Source organism: Oncorhynchus masou, chromosome 5 (genome assembly GCF_036934945.1).
Source record: "Oncorhynchus masou masou isolate Uvic2021 chromosome 5, UVic_Omas_1.1, whole genome shotgun sequence".
NCBI lineage: Eukaryota > Metazoa > Chordata > Actinopteri > Salmoniformes > Salmonidae > Oncorhynchus > Oncorhynchus masou.
In genome coordinates this window covers 32214886-32229085 of record NC_088216.1, presented here as the reverse complement: position 1 = coordinate 32229085, position 14200 = coordinate 32214886, and the positions used below count along the sequence as shown (strand labels likewise).

Sequence of the window (14200 nt, the reverse complement as noted above, 5' to 3'; positions counted from 1 at the left end):
GGGAGGGGGGTTTAAAAAGGAGGGTCCACTCAGCAATTCTCACTGCAAACTGCAACGGATGATCCTGGCCAGCCAGCCAATCAGGGGGTCGACTTGCCCCGTTGCCATGACATCCGGCACTTGACCAATATAAAAAACACAACCATTGGACAATGTAGAAAGAGGTCAGCCAAACTGTTATGTCCCCACAAGGAGTAGGCACATAGTTGGATCATCTAACTTAAGTTCACTTACATCCCAGTCTTTGCTTTTCTGGTGGAAGAATATCTGCCTGTTAATTTCCATGACCTTTTATCATGCTGTGCTTTGCACTGTCACTTCATTCTTTTACCCGGGGGAAATATTTGACTAAATTGTGCTCTACTGGCTCAAAAGCGACACAACTTAAACAGACCCGGCATATTTAGAACCCACCATGCTCAGAAATATATCATTTTCCAATCATACCCTCACTATCAGCTGTGAAACCTGTGGTTAATACACCTTGTGCATTCTGTAATAGAAGCAGCTTTAATTGTAGTGGCTACATAGTGCTCTCTAGATGGAGCTGTGGCTTCAGCCAATACTTAATGAGATGCAGGAAATGTGTCCTCACCCCAAGCAGGAGTGGGAGGAGCAGGACTGTAATGGTATGCTTAGTTTCCAGTCTGCACAGCTCAGGATAGCCCCCCTGTTTGGGCACTGCAAAGATTGCTGAAGAAGAAAAAGGGGGAGGAGGAGGGTAGAAGGCCTGGCACTGCATTGCAGATCATCAAATGAGAGGGAGGGAGAGCTGGGATTTCCGGAGGGATGCTGTGTGATTCTCTTTTGTAAGGCTGCAGAATATCAAATATGCCAGACTCATGGCTCCTCTTACTCACTGCAGTTTATTGTGTTAGGTTATGAATTTCAATTGGTCTTAATATTACAATTAATGTAATTTTATAATGATTTGTAGTAATATTTTATTTAATCATTTCCCCTCAATTATCCAGAGTAATTACCCTGATTTCTAATGGAACCTTGACTGCTTTGTTGCTTGAGAACCATACATCCTGATCATTATACTCTTCACACCTGGTTAAGTATAGTGTGAAGTCTTTATACAGTTCATTTGGGAAAGTATTCAGACCCCTTAACTTTCCACATTTTATGTGACAGTCTTATTCTAAAATGTCCCCCCAAAAAAACGTAAATAAGTAAATAAGTATTCAGATCCTTTGCTATGAGATTCAAAATTACATAAAATGTGGAAAGTTAAGGGGTCTGAATACTTTCCCGAATGAACTGTATAAAGGCTTCACACTATACTTAACCAGGTGTGAAGAGTATAATGATCAGAATGCACCGGAGCTCAATTTTGCTCAGGTGCAGAATGTATTTCTTTCCATTAATCATCCTTGGGATGTTTCGTCAACTTGATTGGAGTCCACCTGTGGTAAATTCAATTGATTGGACATGATTTGGAAAGGTACACACCTGTCTATATGATGTCCCACAGTTGGCAGTGCATATCAGAGCAAAAACCAAGCCATGAGGTCGAAGGAATTGTCCGTAGAGCTCCGCGACAGGATTGTGTCGAGGCACAGATCTGGGGAAGAGTACCAAAAAATGTCTGCAGCATTGAAGGTCCCCAAAAACACAGTGGCCTCCATCATTCTTAAATGGAAGAAGTTTGGAACCACCAAGACTCTTCCTAGAGCTGGCTGCCTGGCCAAACTGAGTAATCGGGGGAGAAGGGCATTGGTCAGGGAGGTGACCAAGAACCCGATGATCACTGACGGAGCTCCAGAGTTTCTCTGTGGAGATGAGGGAACTTTCCAGAAGGAAAACCGTCTCTGCAGCACTCCAATCAGGCCTTTATGGTAGAGTGGCCAGATGGAAGCCACTCCTCAGTAAAAGGCACATGATCGCCCGCTTGGGAGTTTTCCAAAAGGCACCTAAAGGACTCTCAGACAATGAGAAACAAGATGCTCTGGTCTGATGAAACCAAGCTTGAACTCTTTGGCCTGAATGCCAAGCGTCACGTTTGGAGGAAACCTGGCACCATCCCTATTGTGAAGAATGGTGGTGGTGGTGGTGGTGGCAGCATCATGCTGTGGGGATGTTTTTCAGCAGCAGGAACTGGGAGACTTGTCAAGATGAACAGAGCAAAGTACTGAGAGATCCTCGATGAAACCCTGCTTCAGAGCGCTCAGACCTCAAACTGGGGCGGCGGTTCCCCTTCCAACAGGACACCGACCATAAGCACACAGCCAATACAATGCAGGAGGGGCTTCGGGACAAGTCTCTAAATGTCCTTGAGGGGCCCAGCCAGAGCCCGGACTTGAACCCGATCAAATTTTCAGGAGAGACCTGAAAATCGCTGTGCAGCGACACTCCCCATCCAACCTGACAGAGCTTGAGAGGATCTGCAGAGAAGAATGGGAGAAACTCCCAAAATACAGGTGTGCCAAGGTTGTAGTCATGCCCAAGAACACTCACGGCTGTAATCCCTGCCTAAGACGCTTCAACCTAGTACTGAGTAAAGGGTCTGAATACTTATGTTAATGTGATATTTCCAAAATGTCTAAACTGTTTTTGCTTTGCCATTATGGGGTATTGTGTGTAGATTGATTGAATACATAAAGAAAAATATAAATTTTAGCATAAGGCTGTAATGTAACAAAATGTGGGAAAGTCCAGGGGTCTGAATACTTTCTGAATGCACTGTGTAGTGTAGGTTTGTTACTTATGCTCTGCTGTTGTAGTTGAATGTCTGAGATTAATCAAGTATCTGATGTAGAGTGCCCAAAGACCAGAGTAACTCTACAGATCTAATCAGATTAGAGAGGCTATCAGAGAAAACAATGACCATGGTTCAAGGGGACTCAAAGCCCCACTTGCACCATACTGAGTGTGCTGTGGGATCTGGCGTTCCTGGTATTCATAGTTGGTTCAGTCCACATTAGCAGATTCACAAACCACAATCTTTGATGTGTTGCTTTTCAACTTGCACACATCGCACTGACTGTGGATCTAGCATTCAACTGCAAATGGTTCAGCGCGCTGTTTTAGTGACCACCCGCAGTAGACGTCAGACTGCCGATTCTACATAAGCACTCGGTTCGCAAATTACGTTCAGCGGTGCCAAGTACTCTCAGCCAGCAAACGCTATTGGTGTGTCTGAACCCATGTTTGAGTGGGTATTTAGAGTGGTTCTAGCCTATAGTTACATATAGCTGTATACAGTATATTATAAATTGAGTGTACAAAACAGGAACACCTTCCAAATATTGAGTTGTACCCCCTTTTGCCCTCAATTCGTCAGGGCATGGACCTACAAGGTGTCAAGGGATGCTGGCACATGTTGAATCCAATGCTTCACACAGTTGTCAAGATGGCTGGATGTCCTTTGGGTGGTGGATCATTCTTGATTCACACGGGAAACTGTTGAGTAGTGCTATAGGCCAAATAAGAGCTTTACAAGAGCTCATTTCAGTAGCAAACCTCCCTGGTGCTCACAGTAACGAATGAGAATTGAAATAAATGATAATCTAGTGTTTACAAGGTTATCTAGGGAAGTTATTGTAAAGGGAAATCCTTTTCCACTTGTGGTTGAATGTATTTATTTATAAGTCCGACCAAATTCAAAAATGAATCCAAAGTACAAAATAATTTAATATGAACATTTTACACTTTTTACAAATACTCATCTTTGTGACCGTATGTGAATAGAATAACATGTACAGTGCCTTTAGAAAGTATTCATACACCTATACTTTTTCCACATTTTGTTGAAGTGGAATTAAAATGGATATCATTGTCATTTTTTTTTGTCAACAATATGCACAAAATTCTCTTAAGTATGAGACAAATTCTAACCTTTGTGAATAAAGATGAAACCCATATCTTGATTTGATAAGTATTCAACCACTTGAGTCAATACATGTTGAGAGCTTCAAGTTCCTTGGTGTCCACATCACCAACTATCATGGTCCAAACACACCAAGACAGTTGTGAAGAGGACACAAGGCATATACTCCCTCAGGAGACTGAAAAGATTTGGCATGGGTCCTCAGATCCTCAAAAAGTTCTACAGCTGCACCATCGAGAGCATACTGACTGGTTGCATCACTGCCTGGTATGGCAACTGCTCGGCCTCTGACCACAAGGCACTACAGAGGGTAGTGCGTACGGCCCAGTACATCACTGGGGCCAAGCTTCCTACTATTCAGGACCTCTCTAGCAGGCGGTGTCAGTGGAAGGCCCTAAAAATTGTCACCGACTCCAGCCACCCAAGTCATAGACTGTTCTCTCTGCTACCGCACAGCAAGCGGTACCAGAGCGCCAAGTCTAGGTCCCAATGGCTTCTTAACTGCTTCTACCCCCAAGCCATGAGACTCCTGAACAGTTAATCAAATGGCTACCCCCAGACTATTTGCATTGCCCCCCCCCCCCCCGTTACGCTGTTGCTACTCTGTTTATTATCTATACATAGTCACTAACTCTACCTACATGTACATATTACCTCGACTAACCTGTGCCCCCGCACATTGTCTCTGTACTGGTACACCCTGAATATAGCTCCACTACTGTTATTTTACTGCTGGTCTTTAAATATTTGTAAAAAATGTACTTATTTTTTTACATAACTGCATTGTTGGTTAAGGGCATGTAATAAGCATTTCACTGTAAGGTCTACACCTGTTGTATTACACATACAATTTGATTTGATGTTAGAATCACAATTTTGGCAGCGATTACAGCAGTGAGTATAAATGTCTCTCAGTGCTGTTCACACCTGGATTGTGCAATTTCCCATGTATTATTTTCAAAAATGTTCATGTTCTGTCAAATTGGTTGTTGATTATTGCTAGACAACCATGTTCAGGTCTTGCCATAGATTTTTCAAGCAGATTTAAGTCAAAACTGTAAATTGGCCACTCAAGGAACATTCACTGTCTTCTTGGTAAGCAACTCCACTGTAGATTTGGCCTTGTGGATTAGGTTATTGTCCTGCTGAAAGGTGAATTAATCTCCCCGTGTCTGCTGGAAAGCAAACTGAACCAGCTTTTCCTCTAGGATTTTGCCTGTGCTTAGCTCCTTCCATTTATTTCTTGTTCTGAAAAATTCCCGTCCTTAACGATTACATGCATACCCATAACACGATGCAGCCACCACTATGTTTGAAAATATGTATAGTGCTACTCACTAACACTTTGTATTCAGGACAAAATTTGCCAAATTTTTTGCAGTATTTCTTTTGCAATATTTACTTAACGGAATGTTTTTTTCTTCTTCTGTGCAGGCTTTTCTCTTCACTCTGTCAATTAGGTTATTACTGTGGAATAACTACAATGTTGTTGATCCATCCTCAGTTGTTTTCTCCTATCACAGCTATTAAAATCTAACTGTTTTCAAGTCACCATTGGCCTCATGGTGAAATCCCTGAGTGGTTTCTTTCCTCTCCGGCAACTGAGTTAGGAAGGACGCCTGTATCTTTGTAGCGACTGGGTGTATTGATACAACATACAAAATGCAATTAATAACCTGACCATGCTCAAAGGGATATTCATGGTCTGTTTTGTGTGTGTGTTTATTTTACCCATCTACCAATAGGTCCCCTTTGCGAGGCATTGCAAAACCTCCCTCTTCTTTGTGGTTGAAATTCACAGCTTCAACTGAGGGATCTTACAGATAATTGTATGTGTGGGGTACAGAGGTAGTCCTTCTAAAATCATGTTTAAAAACTATTATTGAACACAGTGACTTAAGCACATTTTTACTCCTGAACTTTTTTAGGCTTGCCATAACAAAGGGGTTGAATACTTATTGACTCAATACATTTAAGCTTTTCATTTTTGTAAACATGTCTAAAAACATAATTCCATAATGTGTGTAGACCAGTGACAAGAAAATTCTAAATATAATACATTTTAAATTCATGCTGTAACACAACAAAATATGTAAAAAGGCAAGGGGTGTGAAAACTTTCCTAACTATTCATTATTATTCCTTACAATTCATTATTCGTATTCCTCCAAATCTGACATTTTAGAACAGTGCATACATTGTTATTACAGTTTTAAGGTCAAGTACAAACATTGTGTTGCAATCATGTGCACAACGAACAAGGTTGCAGGAAAGACACTGAAGATTCAAAGCCAGGGTTAAATATGAGTTGAATCCAATTTGTTTTCTAATTTTAATTATTGGTGTTATTCCATGAATGTCAAATGTGTAGAAAGGGAGTGTCAAGGGCCAGCATTGGGAGATACAATGTCTTTTTATATTTACTCAAGAAAATACAAATTCAGGTGCGGTTCTCGTGCATTGACTACGATGTTTCTTTAAATGGCAAAAGTGCAACTGAGTATTTCCTGATTTATATTCCTTATACATTATATGCAAAATTATTAGTACCCTAGATAAAGATAAGCAAAAAAGACTGTATACAGTGCATTCAGAAACTATTCAGACTCCTTTACTTTTTCCACATTTTGTTATGTTACAGCCTTATTATACAATGGATTAAATACCCCATAATTACAAAGTGAAAAATGTATTTTTTGAAATCTTGGAAAATATCTTGTGTAAATAAGGTATGTTTTTTTATTTAAGTATACAGACCTTTTGCTATTAGACTCAATTGAGCTCAGGTGCATCCTGTTTCCATTGATCATCCTTGATGTTTCTACAACTTGATTGGTGTCCACCTGTGGTAAATTCAATTGATTGGACATGATTTGAAAAGGCACACTTCTGTTTATATATAAGGTCCCACAGTTGACAGTGCATGTCAGAGCAAAAATCAAGCCATGAGAAATTTACTGTAGTGCTCAGAGACAGGATTGTGTCGAGGCACAGATCTGGGGAAGGGTACAAAAACATTTCTGCAGCATTGAAGCTGCAGAAATGAACACGGTGGCCTCCATCATTCTTAAATGGAAGAAGTTTAGAACCCCCAAGACTCTTCCTAGAGCTGGCCGCCCGGCCAAACTGAGCAATTGGGGGAGAAGGGCGTTGGTCAGGGAGGTGACCAAAAACCCAATGGTCACTCTGACGGAGCTCCAGAGTTCCTCTGTAGTGATGGAACTCTGGAGCACTCCACCAATCAGGACTTTTATGGTGGTGGCCAGATGGAAGCCACTCCTCCAGTAAAAGGTACATGACCGCCCGCTTGGAGTTTTGCCAAAAGGCACCTAAAGGACTCTCAGACCATGAGAAACAAGATTCTCTGGTCTGATGAAACCAAGCTTGAACTCTTTGGCCGAATGCCCAAGTGTCACGTCTGGAGGAAATCTGGCACCATCCCTATGGTGAAGCATGGTGGTGGCAGCATCATGTTGTGGGGACGCTTTTCATCAGCAGGGACTGGGAGTCTAGTCAGGATCGAGGCAAAGATGGACGGAGCAAAGTACAGAGATCCTTAATGAAAACCTGCTCCAGAGCACTCAGGACCTCAGACTGGGGCGAAGGTTCACCTTTCAACAGGACAAGACCTTACGCACACAGCCAAGACAATGCAGGAATGGCTTATGTGACAAGTCTCTGAATGCCCAGCCTGAGCCCGGACTTAAACCCAATATAATATCTCGGGAGAGACCTGAAAATAGCTGTGCAGCGGTGCTCCCCATCCAACCTGACAGAGCTTGAGAGAATCTGCAGAGAAAAATGGGAGAAACTCCCTAAATAAAGGTGTGCCAAGCTTGTAGCATTATACCCAAGAAGACTCAAGGCTGTAATCGCTGCAAAAGGTGCTTCAACAAAGTTACATTACATTTACATTTAAGTCATTTAGCAGACGCTCTTATCCAGAGCGACTTACAAATTGGTGAATTCACCTTCAGTGCTGCGTAAAGGGTCTGAATACTTATGTAAATGTGAAATTTCCGTTGTTGTTTATACATTTGCAAACATTTCTAAAAACCTGTTTCTGCTTTGTCATTATAGGGTATTGTGTGTAGATTGATGAGGGAAAAAAACAATTGAATCAATTTTAAAATAAGGTTGTAATAATGTAATGAAATGTGGAAAACATCAAAGGGTCTGAATACTTTCCGAACGCACTATATGTACAAATCCTGAGCTATATTATATGCTCAAATGTTTACATTATTTTATACTAATACAATTTCTCAGAGAAAAAAAATATATCTCAAAATGTTTAATGGCACCCCTAAAGACTCTTATGAAACAATCTGCATTAAAATTCTACTTTTTAAAATTAATCCCACCTTAAATAACTGCATTGTGGTCTTCCATGGCTCCCTGTTTTACTGGGATAAATCAAATAAATAAATAAATTAGGTAACACACATGTAAATTTATCATCCATCACCATGGGAAAAGGCGAAGAACTCACAATGAAAAGAGATGGTTGTGGACCTTCATAAATCAGGCAACGGGTACAAAAAATGACTATTTACCACTATTATGCCAACAATTAGGAGGTTTAAAACTTCTGGAACAGTGGTAAACCTGCCTGATATTGGACGTATGTGTATCTTGTCCCCACACACAGTAAGGAAGATGGTTTGGGATGTAAAGAAACATCTAAGAGCCAAATTTGGAGAATTACAGAACATCTTCGGGTCACCAAGTAAGACTTTTTAAATGTATAATTAGACACCATGCCAATAGGCTTTTTGGAAGGGTTGCCAGAAAAACATAATTGAGAGCAACCCAGAAGGGAACCGCTTGGGAGTTCATTGCATTGGCACTTGGATTGGAACCTGAGCATGGTCAGATGACATAAGTAGAGCTCTTTGGCCATGCACATGAGTGTGGTGGGTTTGGCATCAAAAGAAGAAAGCATATGCAGAAAATAACCTCATACCTACTTTATGGTGGTGGATCTTTTGATGTTATGAGCTATTTTGCTTCCACTGGCCCTGGGGCCCTTGTTAATGTCAACGGCATCATGAACTTTACCAAGTACCAGGGTATTTTATCCCAAAAACCAGGTTGCCAAGAGGATGAAACTTGGCCGCAAGTTGCTCTTCCAGCAAGACAACAACCGCAAGCGCATATCAAAATACACAAAGGAAATGGTTAAGTGACCACAAAATCAATATTTTGCAATGGCCATCTGTCTATGGACTTGAATCCCAATAAAAACCTGTAGTTTGAATTGAAGCCGGCAGTCCATAAGCACAGACAAAGGATATCAAGGATCTGGAAAGATCTGGAAAAATGGTCTACGATCCCTCCCAATGTGTTCTCCAATCTCATAAAAAATTCAGAAAAGGTTCCGTGCCATTATCCTCGCAAGGGGGAGGGTGCCAGAGTATTAAAAACAGGGGTGCCAATCATTTTGACCCCTATCTTTTTTTTTGAGAAAACAATTATTACTTGTCAAACAAAATCTCTTTCTCTGAGCAATTGTATTAGTATAACATATATAATTTTCCTGAATTTTTCCTCATCTTTATCAAGGGTACCAATAATTCTGGACCTGTCTGTGCAAGTATCTCATTTTACTCCTTTAACATTGCAACACAAATGCTCGAGACACAATATAAATGGCAACACTTTGCATATTATATCAACAGTGATGACCAGAAATGCACAAAGGTTTCATAGTCGAGATTGACTTCTTCCCATGACAATTCAGGATGGACGTTGGTTGAAAAGGTGCCATGGTTTCCACCATACATTGACAGTTCACAATCATGATTTTCCCCTCATTTTAATACAAAGTGAGAGCAATGGCGTAAATAACAAGCCACACTGCTTTCAAGGTATTTTTGTGTAATTTTGCATTACTAAACAAGTTTACAGTTGTTGCCAATGCGTGCTTTGAGCTAGCATAGCAACATTTGTTTGGTTGTTGACTGGACAAAACCAAATAACATAACGGTTGGATGGGGTGAAAATGCCTATTTTAGAAATGGCTCAAACATGTATTTTTGGTGTAACTTAAATTTTGCAACATACTGTATTATAATGACCAAACATGTTATCATGCGAGGACATTTAACACACACACAAATTCTAAATATCCAGCTTTCCCACTGAAATTAAAACACACATGGTACACTTTCATATTGTGCAACTGTGCTCATGTACTGTACATGTACCTGCTGCCATTGGGAAGTGATGGATATCCAACATAACAATCTATCATTATTTACAAGATTGTACTTTATCCCAGTAATGCATTAACCTTTGACAAACTACAACGAAAGCAAATCCATTCATGGACAATGCCATTTTAGATATGTGCATCTTCGCTGTTGCTACACAGTGTTCATGTTATCATGACCACATCACCCCCTGCAAAGTGGAGTGCTTTGAGACCTGGTGAAAAACTATATAAATGCAATAAAATATTATTGCTAATTTCAATTGAGTGCACTGATTTTATGAAAACCTCCTTAAGGTTTTAGCTTTACCATGAGAAATGTGTGACCAAAACTAAAACGAGTCCAATTGAAAAGAAATTCGACAACAAATGCGTTATTTATGCTGTTTACAGTTTAAACCCCTACAAAAGTAGATCCATGGAATATCACACAGTATGTGCCTCAAGGTGCAGAGATAATCCAGATGTGCATCTTTTTATCCAGATTACCCCTATATCTAATAATAATAATAAAAGGGTAAGATAATCCCTCATTACTCATCTGTACTAATTTGGGAACATCTTATTGCCCAAGTCTTCACAAAACCTCTCAGATTTTTGCGACACCTCAGCCAGCTCCTGGATGAACTCTAGGATGTATTCACTTCATGTCCCATAGACCATGTCCCATAGACCAACTCCAGTTTGAGTACCGCCAACAGCACACATTTTTGGTGTAGCACCGGACAAACTCACCTGATTCAACTCATTGAGGGCTTGATAATTAACAAGTTGAATCAGGTGTGCTTGTCCGGGGCTACATCAAATAATGTATACTGTTGGGGGTCATCAGGGACTACAGTTGGGAAACACTGCATAGACTGCCAAAACATGCAGTGTCAAGATTGTGAGAAGCTGTCGTCCTTATCGGAATCGGGGGATGCCGGTCGTGACATCTCAAAGAAACTGGATGAGCGAGAGGCCTTTCTCGAACTAGAGGTCTTTTTCGATTTTAGCAGTTGAAGCATCTCGGCCAGCTGTGCCTCCACCACCGCCATGCGGCCATTAAGAGACCCAATGTCTCCCCTAAGTTCCTGCTTCAGCTCCAGGAAAGAGGTGTGCATGGACTGTACGGGTATCGGACAGACAACCAGCTTCCCTTCTGACTGCACAGGGCTCCGGTCCTGCGGAGTGCGGGCGTCACCCACGTTATCTAAGCGCAGGTCGCTCTTGGTAATACCGCTGTCACAAGAGTCTGTCTTCTTGAGAGACATCTCGTTATGGGACTTAGTCCTGTCCGGCAAGGTCTCCATGGACTCGGCCTTAGAAACGCTGCTCCATGACTCTGCTTTCACAACGGATTCCTTGAAACGACCCCAGCCCTTTTTGGTCTTTGGCGCAGGCTCTGCGGACTTGCAGCCTACGAGGTTGCCATTTTGGATGGCAGGGGCATGAAGCATGACTCGGCTAGAGGGCCTGGAGGACAAAGATGACAATGTGGACGAAGCTGTGGGAGTGGCAGGGCTCTCGGTCACCATGATGATGCTGGTGGAGGCGAGGACCTCGTGGACCTTGGTTTGCTCCAGGTGGATGGTGCCCTTCTCCACGTCTGGTGGCTCCCCCTGACTAGCTCGCTCTGCTGCCAGTCGCGCCTCCCTCTGCTGCCGGAAGCGCTGGAAGAGGCGACGGACGGGGTGGTCCGGAGGAAGGTTCAGAGGGGCCTCATTATTCCTCTTGAGCATCTCCTCTTCCTCACGTTTCACATCACTGATCTTCCGGAACACTATCTGTAACAAGAAATCAGAACATCAGGTTGGGATCAAGCCCACCTTAAATTCTTTGGGTCCAAAATGACATTTGCTCCATTACATCTACTCAATACAATACCCTTTAAGTATTTTTACTTTAAGTATTTCTTTGCACACTTATGACTTAAACCAGGGCTGCCCAACCCTCTTCCTGGAGATCCAGTCCTGTGGGTTTTCAGTCCAACCCTAATTTAACACACCTGATTCTACTAATTAGCTGCTCAACAAGACCTTAACTAGCTGAATCAGATACGCTAAATTAGGGTTGGACTGAAAACCTAACAAGACAGTAGATCTCCAGGAAGAGGGTTGGGCAGCCCTGACGTTTCTAAACTGAAGGAAAATAGCATAATGTCCCTCAGCCTCCAAACATACACTACATGACCAAAAGTATAGTCGTTGAACATCTCATTCCAAAATCATGGGTATTAATATGGAGTTGGTCCCCCCTTTGCTGCTATAACAGCCTCCACTCTTTTGGGAAGGCTTTCCACTAGTTGTTGGAACATTGCTGCGGGGACTTGCTTCAATTCAGCCACACAAGCATAAGTGAGGTTGGGCACTGATGTTGGGCGATTAGGACTGGCTCGCAGTCGGCGTTCCAAAGTTTGATGGGGTCTGTGCAGTCCAGTCAAGTTCTTTCACATCGATCTCGACAAACCATTTCTGTATGGACCTCGCTTTGTGCACAGGGGCATTGTCATGCTGAAACAGAAAGGAGCCTTCCCCAAACTGTTGCCACAAAGTTGAAAGATGAATGTGAATTGATTGCCTGTCCCTCATCTATCTTCAGAGTTCGTTCTGTTAGGTGACCTAAACTGGGATATGCTTAACACCCCGACAGTCCTACAATCTAAGCTAGATGCCCTCAATCTCACACAAATTATCAAGGTACCCACCTGGTACAACCCAAAATCCGTAAACATGGTCACCCTCATAGATATCATCCTGGCCAATTTGCCCTCCAAATACACCTCTGCTGTTTTCAATCAGGATCTCAGCGATCACTGCCTTATTGCCTGCATCTGCTCTGGATCCGCGGTCAAAAGACCACCCCTCATCAATGTCAAACACTCCCTAAAACACTTCTGCGAGCAGGCCTTTCTAATCGCCCGGGTATCCTGGAAGGATATTGACCTCATCCCGTCAGTAGAGGATGCCTGGTCGTTCTTTAAAACTAATTTCCTCACCATCTTAAATACGCATGCCCCTTTAAAAAAATGTAGAACTAAGAACAGATATAGCCCTTGGTTCACTCCAGACCTGACTGCCCTCGACCAGCACAAAAACATCCTGTGGCAGACTGCAATAGCATCAAATAGTCCCCGCAATATGCAATTGTTCAGGGAAGTCAGGAACCAATACACACAGTCAATCAAAAAAAGCAAAGGCTAGCCTTTTCAAACAGAAATGTGCATCCTGTTGCTCTAACTCCAAAACGTTTTTGGACACTATAAAGTCCATGGAGAACAAGAGCACCTCCTCACAGCTGCCCACTGCACTGAGGCTAGGTAACACTGTCACCACTGATAAATCCACGATAATCGAGAATTTCAAGAAGCCTTTCTCTACGGCTGGCCATGCTTTCCTCCTGGCTACCTCAACCCTGGCCAACAGCCCCCCCCCCCACAGCTACTTGCCAAAGCCTCCCCAGCTTCTCCTTCACCCAAATCCAGATAGCAGATGTTCTGAAAGTGCTGCAAAACCTGTACCCATACAAATCAGCTGGGCTAGACAATCTGGACCCTCACTTTGAAAAATTATCCGCCGCCATTGTTGCAACCCCTATTACCAGTCTGTTCAACCTCTCTTTCGTATTGTCTGAGATCCCCAAAGATTGGAAAGCTGCCGCGGTCATCCCCCTCTTCAAAGGGGGTGACACTCTAGACCCAAACTGATATAGACCTATATCCATCCTGCCCTGCTTTTCTAAAGTCTTCGAAAGCTAAATTAACAAACAGATCACTGACCATTTCGAATCCCACCGTACCTTCTCCGCTGTGCAATCCGATTTCCGAGCTGGTCACGGGTGCACCTCAGCCACGCTCAAGGTACTAAACAATATCATAACCACCATCGATAAAAGATTGTATTGGGCAGCAGTCTTCATTGACCTGACCAAGGCTTTCGACTCTGTCATTCACTGCATTCTTATCAGCAGACTCAACAGCCTTGGTTTCTCAAATACCTCGCCTGGTTCACCAACTACTTCTCAGACAGAGTTCAGTGTGTCAAATTGGAGGCCCTGTTGTCCGGACCTCTGGCAGTCTCTATGGGGGTACCACAAGGTTCAATTCTCGGGACGACTCTTTTCTCCGTTTATATCAACGATCTCGCTCTTGCTTCGGGTGATTCCCTGATCCAC

General features: G+C 42.6%; 1 protein-coding gene across 1 annotated transcript in view; it reads right to left on the bottom strand.

The window, feature by feature from the left end:
* Positions 1 to 4421: 4421 nt before the first annotated feature.
* The window catches only part of LOC135539435 (potassium voltage-gated channel subfamily H member 1-like), a 62966-nt gene continuing 53187 nt past the window's right edge, over positions 4422 to 14200 (bottom strand). The window contains exon 12 of the mRNA XM_064965318.1: positions 4422 to 11814. Within this exon, the coding sequence (XP_064821390.1) occupies positions 10927 to 11814 (888 nt within the window). The 3' untranslated portion in view covers positions 4422 to 10926. The remainder of the gene's footprint in view (positions 11815 to 14200) is intronic.